This window comes from Asterias rubens, chromosome 9 (genome assembly GCF_902459465.1).
Source record: "Asterias rubens chromosome 9, eAstRub1.3, whole genome shotgun sequence".
Lineage (NCBI taxonomy): Eukaryota > Metazoa > Echinodermata > Asteroidea > Forcipulatida > Asteriidae > Asterias > Asterias rubens.
Window position 1 is genome coordinate 1,576,439 of NC_047070.1, and position 14,494 is coordinate 1,590,932.

General features: G+C 36.0%; 2 protein-coding genes across 2 annotated transcripts in view; one reads left to right on the forward strand and one right to left on the reverse strand.

Annotated features, from left to right (window-relative positions):
• Positions 1 to 14,494, forward strand: part of LOC117294898 (cytosol aminopeptidase-like) — a 43,895-nt gene that overhangs the window by 1,652 nt on the left and 27,749 nt on the right. The gene's annotated exons all lie outside the window — the stretch shown is intronic.
• Positions 4,531 to 7,901, reverse strand: LOC117294900 (low-density lipoprotein receptor-like). Its single transcript, XM_033777450.1, has 4 exons — positions 7,694 to 7,901; positions 6,270 to 6,377; positions 5,379 to 5,531; positions 4,531 to 4,730 (listed from the first exon to the last, which is right to left on the reverse strand). The coding sequence occupies exons 2-4, from the start codon at positions 6,355 to 6,357 to the stop codon at positions 4,549 to 4,551; spliced, it is 423 nt and encodes a 140-aa protein (XP_033633341.1). The 5' UTR covers positions 6,358 to 6,377; positions 7,694 to 7,901; the 3' UTR covers positions 4,531 to 4,548.

Below are 14,494 nucleotides of genomic sequence, written 5' to 3' on the forward strand. Positions count from 1 at the left end.
AAATGTAGCCCAAACATGTACCTAAATGTAGCCCGGACCTTAATGTAGCCCCAAACATGTACATTTAGGTGCCGCACAAACGGTTGTAAAGATGAAACAGACAAAACAAAACAAAAACAAAAAACAAACAAATAAACAAACAAACAAACTTGATCTCGCGTTTTCAAGCTGGAAAATCTGCGATTGGAATAATGTTGAATTGAATGTTGAATTGAACATCAGGGTGATATACACTAGCTGTTTTTTTTTTTTGCTCGGGTTATCTGACGTTGTTAAACGAGTTAGTCCACAAGTTATCAAGTATAATAGTTATAGTGTTATTTCAATCAAATCAGAAGTAACAATCCAACTGCAATTTCCGCTAAAAATTTTGAAATAAATTAAGATGTCTATTTGGAAACTTTTAGCAACCGCATGAAAACTTTAAGCGAAAAGTGCGGTTGGTTTATTACTGCAACGAGGGCTTGCGCTTTGTCACAAATCTCTGTGAAAATTTTTACAATAACAAGTCGAGTAGGATTTGGAACTTTGCATGGTGGAAATTCGGTATGGTTAGGTTCGCGGTAACACCATGTAATGATAATCTTTAAATGAGTTGGGGTGATTTTGAAAAGAATCGTAGGTTTCAATTCGATGTTTCGATCAGTATATGCTCTGATAGTCTTTTTACAAGTCGGTTATCCCCTGACGTTTGTTATGTCGGCTTACCCTTATTTCTGTTATTAAAGGAATATCCTCATATATCTTATCTCACCAAAAATACCGCAAAACATATCACTTGTTGAATCATAAAGGTAAAGCCTACGTTTTCACATTTCGCCATCCTTTTCGGGGGGATTTTTCAGCACCAAAGAATGTGTTTAAACTGTTGCAAACTGTGTCGTAGATAATTAATCAGAATGAACTTGTTGCATTTCTTAATTTCAGTAGATATGTGTCATGATTACAAACAACTTTTAAAAAGCGTCATAATAATGTTTATCGTTTGACCTATCGTGACGTAAGCAATTGCAAACGTAAACAAACAAACAAACACAATTAAGTTCCATTTTTATTAGTGTTTTTAAAGGTCATTTCATTGTAGGTCTACAGCTTTTGTTTCCCAAGGGAAAGACCCATACGCACTCTCTTATAACGATTAGGCCTACATGCCTTATATGGATGTGCGCAAAACGCGGGCTAAACGGAGGATAAAATTGGTTGTTAGTGAGTCTTTTGTGATGTATTATTATGAAGTAATGTGTTGTAAATTATCTGTGAATGACGTACAGTGATATTGTTTAAGTAAATAGGTGTTAGGCCCCGCTGTCAAATTATTTGTGAGGGTGAGAGGAAGAAGACTCACAGAAAAAGAAAAGGGTAATCAAGAAACGAAACAAATATTTTCACAATGAATCTAGTAATATAAAACAACATTCTGTAATGGCTATATTACACAACCTTTATAACAATGCACATTGGTATCGGCAATGTAACAGAAAACTAGTTTATTTTACTTCAAAGAACGCGCACATAAATCGCACAATTATTTTTCGTTACTGACAAATTTAAAGATCAATCAAATCTGACTTGGTAAGAAGCGCTGCCGCTGTTGATTGTGTAATATTTTGAGAAACGCAGTGTAGTTTTAGAGCAAGAGATTCAGGAAGATTGTCAATCTGAGAAAGGTTCTGCATGAAACGTTTCTCAGATTGTGTATTCCAGTTACTGAGAATTCTTCCTGCGTGGCATAACCGCCGCAGATTTGCGGCGATATCTATAACAAATGTTTCTAACTTTTGAAACGAATTTGTTCACAGGTTATAGTTTTATTGTTTTTTAATTTTCTACATATATGGGATTGCATCAGTTGCCTTTCAAGTCAAGCTTCAATAGGTCGACCCATCAATCACAGCGTGGGGCCCTTACATTGTAAACAACTTTTCAAATTATGATCTTTTGTCATGAATGTTCTGGGAAAACCTCACAATATTATAGCCTACACTGTGAGTCCAGATTTAAGTTGTTGTTCGGATTGGTTGCAATAAAGTCAATGGTGCCCCGTTTAATGACGCAGGGAAAAATATATTGGGGAAAATGTGAACTTCTTTTTTGGTGAGCTGTTTGTCATGCCATGGAAAGGTTATTTCTGTTGAAAAGCAGTTTTGGGATGTCAAGTTTTAATTAGGCCCTATCGAGAACGCAAAGAGTTCGCTTACACTGTGAGTAGGCTAGGCCTATAATTGTTGGAACAGAATGTGCTTGCCAAAGGTTGCGGATAATGGTGTCCCCGTAAGACGCAGCCTTTCGGGGCCCATTTTTTTTTTTTTTTTTTTTTTTTTTTTTTGGGGGGGGGGGGGGGGTTCTGTTGACCTGTTTAATAGCAGTTTGAGTTCATGGATGTCAAATCTGAATCAGGCCTAGACATTATAGAGACGCAATGCAATTTGTTAATTTCTGTTTGATGTATTTTTAATTATTTGATTTTTGCATGTGCAATTCATTTTTTTAACTGCAATACATGTTTTAAAAAACCATTTCTAAATTTATTTTTTGAATTGAATAAAGAGTTGATGGGGAAATGTACCCATGTACATGTGCGTTACAAATCATGGGCTATAGAGAAACCCTGCATGAAATGACGCGATGACAGAGTGGTTGCCATGGTTACAAGGAAAGGGGTTAAGCTTCATATTGAATGAAATATCAGCCCCGAAAACTTAAAAAAGAAAAAAAGAAATGAAAAAAATTACATCACAAAATGGTTTAACTTTCATAATCAGGGCGGGGGGACACAGAGTCTGCCGCCACACCAGATCTATAAACGGTTGTCGCTTAGGCCAACAGCTGTTGGCTTCACTTACAAATTAAAAATGTAATTTATATCCCATATCAAATGTGTTAACGAAGTTACTCTTTAATCTTTTGCCATAGCAAATTTGGGGAAATGTTGATGGATAAAATTCGTTTTTTTTGTATCATCATCCTGAAGGGCGTCCTATCAAGTTTTCTTTTCTTCTACTATCTTTGCTTCCATTTATCTTGAAAGTGAGAGTTTGGTAGTTTTGAGAATGGTAAAAGAAGTGTTTCTCGATGATTTGAATATTTTCACAATAAGGTTATCTTCCAATTAGCGAATTAGAAATGAGTGTACTAGACCTACACAAAACAATCACAAGCTTATCCCACATCAAATGTGTTGACGTAATTACTTTTTAATCTTTTGCCACAGCATATTTGGGGAAATGTTGATGTGTCTTAACTCGGAGCACCTTATCAAGTTTTGTTTTCTTCTACTATCTTTGCTCCCATTTATCTTGAGAGTGAGAGTTTGGAAGTTTTTGGGAATAGTTAAAGATGTCAGTCTGGTCTAAGAAATGTTTTTCGATGATTTGAAAATGTCTCACAATATCAGTTGGTTTTCTTCCAATGGGAGACTTTCCAACTTGCTAGATGGCAGCAGACTCACTGGGTAAATTTCCATTGTTTACGTAGTTCTGAATAGCGCATAATTCTAAGAACACTGGCTTTACCCGGTAAGTCTGCTGCCACCTATCGTCCCAGAAAGTCTCTTATTGTCGAAGTAGAAATGAGTGTACTAGACCTACACAAAATAATCACAATGATAGATACACAAAAACACACATAATTTTTGACTTAAAAAATAATGTTTGTATTTATTTACATAACGACACATGACACATTGATAAAACATAAATTAAATAAAATACTGTGAACCTCCATCTACAATTCCAATACCTCACAGAAATAAAGGGACACAGTTGTGTTTCATAGTTTCAACCGAAAAGGTTTTGATACCTTTTGTATATCAAGATTTTGGCAATGACATAAATCCCTAGTTACTCAGAATGAGGATGTAGTAATTTAGTTCACCTGTAAATTTCAGCTTCATTAGTCATACATTTTTGTTGGGAAAAGGTTAAAATCACAGTGCAATGATTACAGAGAGTCGCGTAAATCCGCTGTACATGCTAAAATCATTTTCACCCCACTGAGACGAACATTATTTTCGTGAAACTGTTTTACTCAATGCTAAAAAACTACAGCACTTTAGCAAGTAATATTTTAAGGGAAGCTTTCTACCATCATTATCTTTAAACCGTGTAAGTTTAATGTAAATCTGTGGACACTGTGTTTTGTTGTTTTGAAATTGGTAAAACCGAAATTCATGTTGGCAGCGGTAAGGCTGGTGATGAACCACGTTATAAGTGCCCAACTGCTTGTTTTTGCATTGAACAAAATCTTAAAGCATTTGACCAAACTGTCCAGTAATTGACTTTTGACGTGGCTGGAGCTTTTGACTGAATACAGCAATCTGGACACGTCATAATCATTGCCGAAACACGGCCTAAGATGTACAGGAAAATACGGTATCTATTGTTCAAACGCAATATAAGCTCATTCACACAGATATAAACAAAGTTATAAACCACACAAGGGAAACTGACTGGGTAAATTAGATGACTGGTGACGTCAGATGTTCAGGCTACATATAGTGTTATTGTTTATAAAGTTTCATTCGGGGTTATCGTTGAGGGGGTAAATATCCTAATAACATGGCGGTCTAATGTGGTTCTCGGTGCATCCACGTTCGTCCGATCCATCCACACAGTCTTGTGTGTTGTCACATTGGTAACATCCTAAGATACACATGCCATCATCGCAGCGGAACATCTCAAGAGGCTGGTTGTTTGATGTGGTCTTGCCATTGAAATCGTTGATGCAGCTTGCTATAAGTGATTGAAATAGAATGAACACATTATTAGAAAGAAACAGAGACATAAGAATATTAAACTGGAAAACAGGCAACTATAAACAACAAGCACTCCAACAAAAACAACCACAACAACTCTTTGACGTATGACACTGCTCTAGAACTGCAAAGATCGTGGGTTCGAATCCCATCCGAGTAATATGCCTGTGATATTTTTTTCACAGAACTCGGGTAAGTACTGAGTATACAGTGCTAAGCACACATCGATGGGTTAAAAAACAAAAATGAATATTTTTTATACCCGATGCAAATTTAGCATCTATTTAAAACAACACCCCTTTGGTGAATTATGCACGATTTTGAGCAAGGTAGTTGAGTTTTGTGTAAACATATCGTGCTAGTGTATAATGTAGCCCATAGTTCTGAAGTGTAACACCATCTCTAACACCGAATTCTTAGGTAAATCTGTCCCCCAAAGATTATGTTCCCCATATGGGAAATTAACATAGGCTGAATGAGGATAGTTCAGAGGGCGTTATCAGAATAAGTTTGTACAAAAGTTGCTACCTAGCGTTCTAAAAGTCTCCAATCGGCGCCCTCTATTGGTAACTTTATCACGGACGACCAAACACAGGCTTGAAATCAAGACTAGTAAAACACTAACCTGCATGCTGAACTACGCAATGGTCCTCATCCGAAAAGTCTGGGCAGTCAACAACGGAGTCACATTCGTACCGTGTATGCGTGCATACGTCGGTCTGGGTTGCACAAGTGAAGAGCCTCGTGAAACCCTTTGTCCGGAGAGTTGAACATAAATCTGTAAAATTAAAGGAACATTAAAGAATTTATCAGAAAAAATTATGATGATGATGATAGTGGAAAATATCCCTTGAAATATTTCTGTCTTAAAATTAATGTCATTAATGAGAAACAAAAAAAAATAAATTCCCGTTTGGAGTTTTCGTTGATTTATTTTGTTGAATGCAAAATGATCGTTTTTACACCATTTTGTCGTGACCCAGATGGCCGACTTGTGATGCACATCACAAAGTGTGGTCATGACTTTAAGATGACTTGGAGCATTTTGGTCTAAAAATGCCCCATTTTGCTAAAAGAAAAATGGAGATAGTGTTGTTCTCCCAAGATGGAGTAAAGCCAGTCGACTTGCTCAGTGGACGTTTTTACTTTTGGATGAGCCTCACTCAAAAGCTGAACGGCTTACATACCAACAATTTAAAGGGAATAGGAAATTGAGTTGCAGAAATGTATTGATTTGTTGTCAATATAATGACATTTTTGCAATGAGGTGCGTGCTATGTGTAGTTATTGCGTTTGATAGCGCCCTCTGTTGAACTAAAATTCCCAACTTTCATGTTTCGAATTTCAGTATGTGGGGTCCAAACTGGACTTTTCTCCCAGTTTAGGGTAGCCGCAATCCAAAGTGACTAGAAGGGGAGACCACTCGCGCGAGTCGAGTGTCCCTCGGTGCGTGGTCTCACCTTCAAGTCGCTCGGGATAGCGGGTCTATGAAGCTGTTTTGGGTAGTCATATTTACCTGAATATCCATCGTTGGCGGCATCTGTTGCTACAAACAGCGTTGCGCAAATGACAGCGATAGTCAGTGATGCTGCGATCTTCATCATTTTGGTTTTCGGTGGAGTTTCTGTTTGAAAAACAAACAACAAAGAAACACTTGAAAGTAACATCCAAACGCAGGTATATTATTTCCCAAACAAATTGCAAAATCGCTCACATTGAAAGTTTGTGGTTCTAGGTATCCAACAAGAATAAGACCCACTTCAAGAAACACAACAAACGAAGCAAACAAACGGACACTTTAATAATGGAAAAAAACTTCTTAATTATGCAACCCGTTGATTTAGTAGTGTATTTATAGAAACCACCAAATAGGCCTAACAAATCATTGACATCCTGATTTGGTATTTTGTCTTTGTACTAGTGTGGTTAGCTGCGAGATGCCAGTTTGAAACATAGAGAGGGGAAAGTTACAATTAAGTTCTGTGAATCCATCCATGGCGAAATAGAAAGATGATCGCGTGAAAAAAGCTTGATAATTGTTTCATCCAGTTCTTAAACCAAAAGATATTGGTTTTTTGCTTCAGGCAATTTTAAGTGTACCCGAGGTAAATATTGTATAAGGACTTTTCATAAAAGTTAAAATCTTGTCTGACTGAACACATAAATCACATTGTGTATAAATCAAGCTTGCAAAAGGTTTTTTTTTATTTCAACACCAGAAGCTGTTTGGTGTTTGCAACTAGAAATGTTTAGATTGTGCACGAGTTTTAAAAAGATTGTATTGCTTGTCATCAAAGTTGAAATCTTGTCAGATGGTCACGGTTTATCAAACAAAAGCTTGCCAATGTTTCTTACAATTTAAAACCGAAAATTGTTTGGTGTTTGCTTCAAGTATTTTCTTAGTTTAGTGTACACGAGATAGGCCTTGCAGTCCAATTTGGAAGTTTTAAGCTTCTCTGACTACAACAGTAGAACTTAAAGCCATTGGACACTTTCAGAACAGGACAAAATAACTTAAGGTAATGATGAAAGACTTCTCTTGAAACATTATTCCATGAAATGCTTTACTTTTTGAGAAAACATTAAAACAATTATCAATTCTCGATATCGAGAATAACGGATTTATTTTGAACACATGACACGGCGAAACGTGCGGAAACAAGGGTGGGTTTACCCGTTATATTCTCCCGACTCCGATGACCGATTGAGCCTAAATTTTCACAGGTTTGTTGTTTTATATATAAGTTGTGATACACGAAGTGTGGGCCTTTAGACAATACTGTTTACCGAAAGTGTCCAATGGCTTTAACAATCCATTCAAATTCACCCAAACAGAGGCTTGGATGGTTCAACGCCTTTGGCTCACATCGATTACTCACAGGCTGAGGTAAAGTACCAATAGTAATAAATAAATAATATAAATGAACAAACAAGTCTTACCTCTCGTGGTGTATGGTAATGAAGTTAGGTTTGCAGAGTGGAGTTTGGTTTGCAGAGAGTCTCTGTTCGGCTTTGTGTTTTCAGACTTTGTCTCTCAGTTCAGCGAGGTTTAATGATGAGGTAGAGGGTACCATCGCTGTATTTATAGAGAAATGTTCCACCTCCCGCCAAAACCAAGTTCCTTTGTAACTCCATAGAACCAGGAACTAATAATACTCATAGGATATTGGGGTAATACTTAACATTACATCATCACTTCCGGCGTTCAAGCAAGGGGAACAAATTATTCCCCAAGTTACACAGTTTACTAGAACTGCAGTGATCGGGTAATGACAATGGTGACGTCATTTTGTTTGTATAGTCACTGTTGCGGTGGGGGATGTTTATTGAACCGTGTGTGGATTTTTTTCACACGTTAACTTTGTAGGGTTCTTGATTTCGATAATAAGCAGCGATGGTTTTTGGTGGTTTTCAAAACGAGGCTATTCTCGACTTTAGAGGATTGGTACTGATATAACTATGTAATAAATACAAAAAAAAGTTATTTTCTTCATGTTTCATTCGCCAGCAAACAACACACAAAAAGGATCTTTAAGAACTTTAAAATACGATAGTTTGAAGAAGCATACAGATTAATGTAAAAAGTATTCAAGAACTCGTATGGTACAGAAAACAACGGTATATGTAGGAGAATGAGCTTCCAGAAAAAAAGCGTAAACACGCCCTGTGTAGCCCTATATACATAGTGTCTGTAGCTACTGGCGTTAAACCAGAAAGAGGGAGTGGTCACGTAGATACCTTGCCACTCTCTTACCCCCAACCTCCCCGGATGATCTTGAAGAGAAACAACACACGTGATTAATTTTGTTTGATGTTAGCACAAAATCTACAAAATGCATAACCATCGCATTAATTGATCAAAGACGCGGGGGAGGGGCTGGTGGCGTCGCGTGTCATCAATCTATTTATTTATTCAAACGGCTGTAAGCATTAAATAGACAAACAAACAATAAACAAACAAACAAATAAACAAACATACATACAAACAAACAAACAAACAAATAAATAAACAAATGTGATCTCGCGTTTTCAACAATGGAGACATAAACCAGCTTGACAAATTTTGCTCGGGTTTAATACTGTTTATCTGAGGTTTAAACGAGTGAGCCCACAACAATTAGTTACCAAGTAAGTGTTATTTCAATCAAATCAAGTATAAACCAACCGCATTTTCCGCTAAAAGTTTCGAAATAAAGATGTTTATTTGGAAACTTTTAGCAACCGCTAAAGCGGAAAATGTCGTTGGTTTATTACTATACAACGCGTGCTTGTCACAATGCTGCGTGACACTTTGATGTTATTACAGGAAAATACTCACAAATCTTAGTCAAAAAAATACCCCAAAACACATCACTTGTTACTTCTCTGAGTCATAAAGAGTATTTTAATATTAAAAAAATATATAAATCAAGTATTCTTGAACACCCCACGACCAAAGTACAAAAACTTTAAAAAAAAAGAACCCCCACCCCCGATAACATAAACTCTTTTACTAATCGTGTGGGAAAAGTATACAAATAAATTTAATTTGTTTAAAGGTTATACTAATAATTGTTGGTCTTAATTGGCCACAAATTACACCCAACAAAAGGTGTTCGTTTTCACATTTCGACATCTTTTTTTTTTTGAGGAGGGGGGGACTTTGATTTTTCAGCACCAACGTAGGTGTTTAAACTGTTCCAAGCTGGGTCGTAAAAAAAAAAAAAAATTAGAATAAACTTGTTGCAAAATCTACATTTCAGTAGATATGTGTCATGATTTAAAACAACCTTTAAATAGCACCTTTTGGTATATCGTTCGACCTATCGTGACGTAAGCATCTATACGCGTTATACACAAAAACAACAAAACGGTTCAAATTTGTATTAGTTTTTGGTTCCTGTTTAGAAGGTCGTTTCATTTTTAGGTCTAAGGCTTTTGTTTCCTAGAGGTGACATAAGTCAGAGAGGCCGACGCTACCCTTGACTGGTTTCTTACTTGGTTCTTTTTGCCAAATTGTTAATGTTTGCATGGTCATGGTTTTACACACACACAATAACAAAAGAGCGGGAAACAAACAAAAAGTTGGTCTGGTGTCCTCGATTTTCTTAAAACTGTGATGTGGAAAGTATTTCAGGATTGTGAGTTGGTTGTGGTATATCTATGAGTCAATGTGTTGTAAATATCTGTGCATTGTTTAAAGTCAATAGGGGTGATATTTGAAAGACCCACATTCTCTTAACGATTGCATGCCTTATATGGATGTTCGCCAAACGCGGGCCAAACAGAGGATAAATTGATTGGTTGTTTGTGAGTTTGTTGTGAAGTAAGTATGAGGTAATGTGTTGTAAATAACTATGCATTATTTAAGTTCATAGGGGTTAGTATTAAGGAGTCACACTCTCTTATAACGATTACATGCCTTATATTGATGTTCGTCAAAACGCGGGCTAAACAGAGGATGAATTGGTTGTTAATGAGTTTGTTGTGATGTAGTTATGATGTAATGTGTTGTAAATATCTGTGAATGACGAACCGTCTATTGTTCAAGTAAAGTATTTCGAAGACCCCGATGGCTGTTTCTTATTACGACTGCCTTATATGGATGTTTAGGTATTATTACGTATTGCTGCCAAATGAACAAACAAAAACCCTACCTTATCATAATTATTATACGTACACGATGTATGAGTTATTGGCATACCTTTTCTTTTTGGGGTTAAAAAAAAGTTGCTTCCACGGTGCACAACAAATAAAAATGTTTTCAGAAGGGTAAAATATATTTATTTTTTTCTAGAAAAGCAAGTTTAAACGAGAAATCCAAACAATAAAGTTTTCAATTGATATTTTAATGGTTTTAAAGGCACAGTATAACGGTTTTTTTTTTTTTTTTTTTTAAACGTTCCGTTGTTTTAATTATATGTGGCCGACTTGTTGTTCTTTTGGAATGACAAAAAGTACTGAATTTATTCTGTATAAGGCTCTACTGTATAAACTTTATAAAAACCTTAATAACAATGCACCTTGGTATCGTAAAGTAAGGCAAACAAAAACAGTTGACCATCCCCTCCCTCATCCCTTTTTAAGGCTGCATCCTTTTTTTTTTACTATTGTGTTTTTCCCTTTTTCTGTGTTTTTTGTCGATTAACTTATTAATCTTTTATGATTTTGAAACTACAAAGTGAGTGGTGACTTTTAAACTCAATGTTGGTGGCCAATTTGAATTAAAATGATTGGTGGCCAGTTTGATAGAAACAACAAATTAAAAATAAAAAGGCCCTCATCCTCCTCTTTTTTGGAAAAACCCGGACCGTCGATCAAGTGATATTTTCTTTTATTTGGCCTGAAAGAGAAATAATTTACATTACTTCCAAGAGCACGCACTGTAATCGCACAATTTTCTTTTCTTCATTTAAAAGGAGGGTATATAAAGTACTCAAAATTTAATGACCAATAAAATCTTACTTGGTAGGAAGCGCTGTAACTTTTGACTCTGTAATATTTTGAGAAAAGACTCCCACCGAGGGATGTGGTTTTAAGAGAGGGGATTCAGAAAGATTACAGATCAGAGAAAAGTTTCTGCATGAAACGCTTCTCTGGTCGTGTAATCCAGTTCTGCGAGGCATAACCGCTTCAGATTTGCGGCGCGGCACATCGAAATGAACATTTTATACTGCAGGTTTTATTGCGTATAATCGAACGGTTCCCAAAATTAAGGCATCCTTTGTCTTTCAAGGATTTGGGTACTTTTTCAAAATGTCCATAGATTTACATTAAACTTACAGGGTTTGAAGATAATGATAGTGGAAAGCTTCCCTTCAAATATTACTTACTGAGGTGCTGTAGTTTTTGAGAAATGAGTAAAACAATGTAATGAAAATACGTTTGTAAATGCTTAAAATAATTTTGGTCTAATGAGACCAAAATTATTTTCATGACATTGTTTTACTCATTTCCCCAAAACTACAGCACCTCAGCATGTAATATTTTCAGGGAAGCTTTCTACTATCATTATCTTCAAACTGTGTAAGTGTAGTGAACATCTGTGTACATTGTGTTTTTTTGTTCTACAAAAAGTACATAAACCCTTTAAAACAGCGACCCATCCATCACGGTTTGGGCCCTCAAATCGATAACACCTTTTGAGTAATGTTTTTTTGTCATTAATATTTTGGGAAAACCACAAAATGTTAAGCTACCACCTGTGAGTGCAGATTCATTGTTCGAATTGCTTGTATACTAAGAAATTTCTATTGTGCTTGCCCCGTAGTTGCACTCAATGTTTTCTACCTCCCATGATGGTAGACGTACACAATGCCAAGAGTTCGTAAAAAAGGTATACAAAAGATGAACATTTTACATAAATTCGGAAACATAGGGAAACATCTTGCATGAAATGGGTGGGTGCCTTGGTTAAAAGGGGTGGAGCTTCGTCGTGAAATAGCAGTTCTAAACTTTGAAAACCCCAAAACGGAACATCACAAAACGGGTTTATTCAAAATCAGCACATGATTTCAGCACAAGGTTTATTGTGGTGTTTGTTTTTCGTTCGTCTAGCAATATAGGATTACCAACCAAATTTCCAAGTGGTTATCAGGATTTGCAAACGACATCTGAATACTACTAACAAGCAGTATAACAATGCAACAAATTGGTTGGTAATCCTGTTTTTATATATTAAAAAAAGTCATGCTAAGCAAATATTTGTGCTTAGCAGCTCTTTGAAATTGAGCTCAGGTCTTATGAAACATACAGAGGGTCTTATAAATGTTGGAAGAGGTCCTCAAGTTTAGTCGATGGAGTTCGAAAAAGTTGCCACCGTTGTGTGCGCTAGGATTGAATTAGTAGTTCAAGGTCATAGACTGCATAAAACCAGATGTTGCATTTGAATTCTATATAACGGGAACAACATCATGGGATTCCAGTTATGAATCAGAAAGCACAGTCAGAATGTTTCCGGGAAACTCGGAACTGAACGGTGAACACCGCTACTGATACTCAGAACGCCACCAAAGGGGAAAGAAAGCTGACAAAGCCGTGTCCGAATTGACGGAATTGGCAGAATTAAATTTGTATTTCCTGTATTTTTATTAAAAATTTAACTATTCCCCCAAACGTCTGGTCGGTGTTTTTTGCTTTCATTTGACAATATGGGGGCATCAGTTTTTATACGGTGGTTCTATCGTTTCTGTATTGCTTTAACTTGCCATCTTTAGCTTTTAATTTCACTACAATTTTAGATTTCTGTGTAAGGACTGGGAGGGCACATTTTGTTTTACTTTTGCCTTTCAATGGACGGACTCAGTTTTTTTTTATATAATGTTTGTATTGTCTGAAGAATTAAAACTAAACAAAATAAAATGGTATGGGCGGACTCGTGAAAGGGTCAATATAAAACGTTGTATACGCCCACTACAGTCGGCTTTACTTCAAAGGGAACATTTAAGATTTATGCCCCAAATCAAGTGTGCATAATACAGCAATTGGACACTTTCGGAACAGACAAAAAGTTCACAGTTTTACAAATAACTTACAGGGTTTACAGAAGGTAATGGTGAAAGACTTGTCTTGAAATCTTATTCCATGAAATGCTGTACTTTTGAGAAAATATTAAAACAATATCAGTTCTCGATAGAATTGCGGATTTATTTTAAACACACGTCACGACACGGCGAAACGTGCGGAAACAAGGGTGGGGTTCCCGTTCCGACTCCGATGACCGATTTAGCCTAAATGTTCACAGGTTTGTAATTGTATATATAAGTTTATATATAAGTTGTGATACAAGTGTGGGCCTTGGATAGTACTGTTTCCCGAAAGTCCAATGGCTTTAACGAAATATTTTGCTGCTCTTTTGAGGTAGTTAAACTTGAAAACGAAAAATAAAGTCCACAAAAAAGACCATTATACCCCAAACTTATCTGATTATACTGCTTTATATCTGATCTCATATAAATGATAAACCAACCGTATTTTCTGCTTTAAGTTTCCAAATAAACAACGAAGGCTTGTAACAATATTTGAAGAAAAACGTTAATAACATTAAAGGAACACGGTGCCTTGGATCGGTCGAGTTGGTCTTTGAAAAGCATTTGTAACCGTTTGTTGTAAAATGCATATGATTTGAAAAATGTTTTAAAAGTAGAATACAAATGATCCACACAAGTATCACTCGAAATTGCACAAGTATCACTCAAAATTGCGAAATTTTTCTTTTACCTCGTCGACTAATACGGTCGGCCATTTATGAGAGTAATATTTTTGATTCCCATAAATGGGCACCCGTGTTAGTTCGCTAAGTAAAAGGAAAACCACGCAATTTCGAGTCATATTTGTGTGGATCGTTGTATTCTACTTTTAAAATATATATCTAACTAATGCATTTTACAACAGTTACAAATGCTTTTCAAAGACCAACTAGTCCGATCCAAGGCAACGTGTTCCTATAAATCCAGTATTTTTTAGTGTGGAATCTAAATTCAAGTATTTGATTAATAATATTTCCACTGAGTCAAAATTGAGGAGGGTAGGCAGGGTTGCAATTTAATTCTACATTGATTTGATCACAAATATGTTTATAGAAATAATATTCTAGGCAACGTGTTCCTTTAAATCCAGTACTTTTTAGTGTGGAATCTAAATTCAAGTATTTGATTAGTAATATTTCCACTGAGTCAAAATTGAGGAGGGTAGGCAGGGTTGCAATTTAATTCTACATTGATTTGATCACAAATATGTTTGTAGAAATAAAAATGTAGAAAT

Bases quoted from the DNA above. Each gene is read 5' to 3' on its own strand.
- LOC117294900 (XM_033777450.1), bottom strand. From the start codon at position 6,357: ATGATGAAGATCGCAGCATCACTGACTATCGCTGTCATTTGCGCAACG. The intron at 5,532-6,269 runs GTAAATATGACT...TTAATTTTACAG, and splicing joins CGCCAACGATGGATATTCAG to ATTTATGTTCAACTCTCCGG. The intron at 4,731-5,378 runs GTTAGTGTTTTA...AATCACTTATAG, and splicing joins TTGCGTAGTTCAGCATGCAG to CAAGCTGCATCAACGATTTC.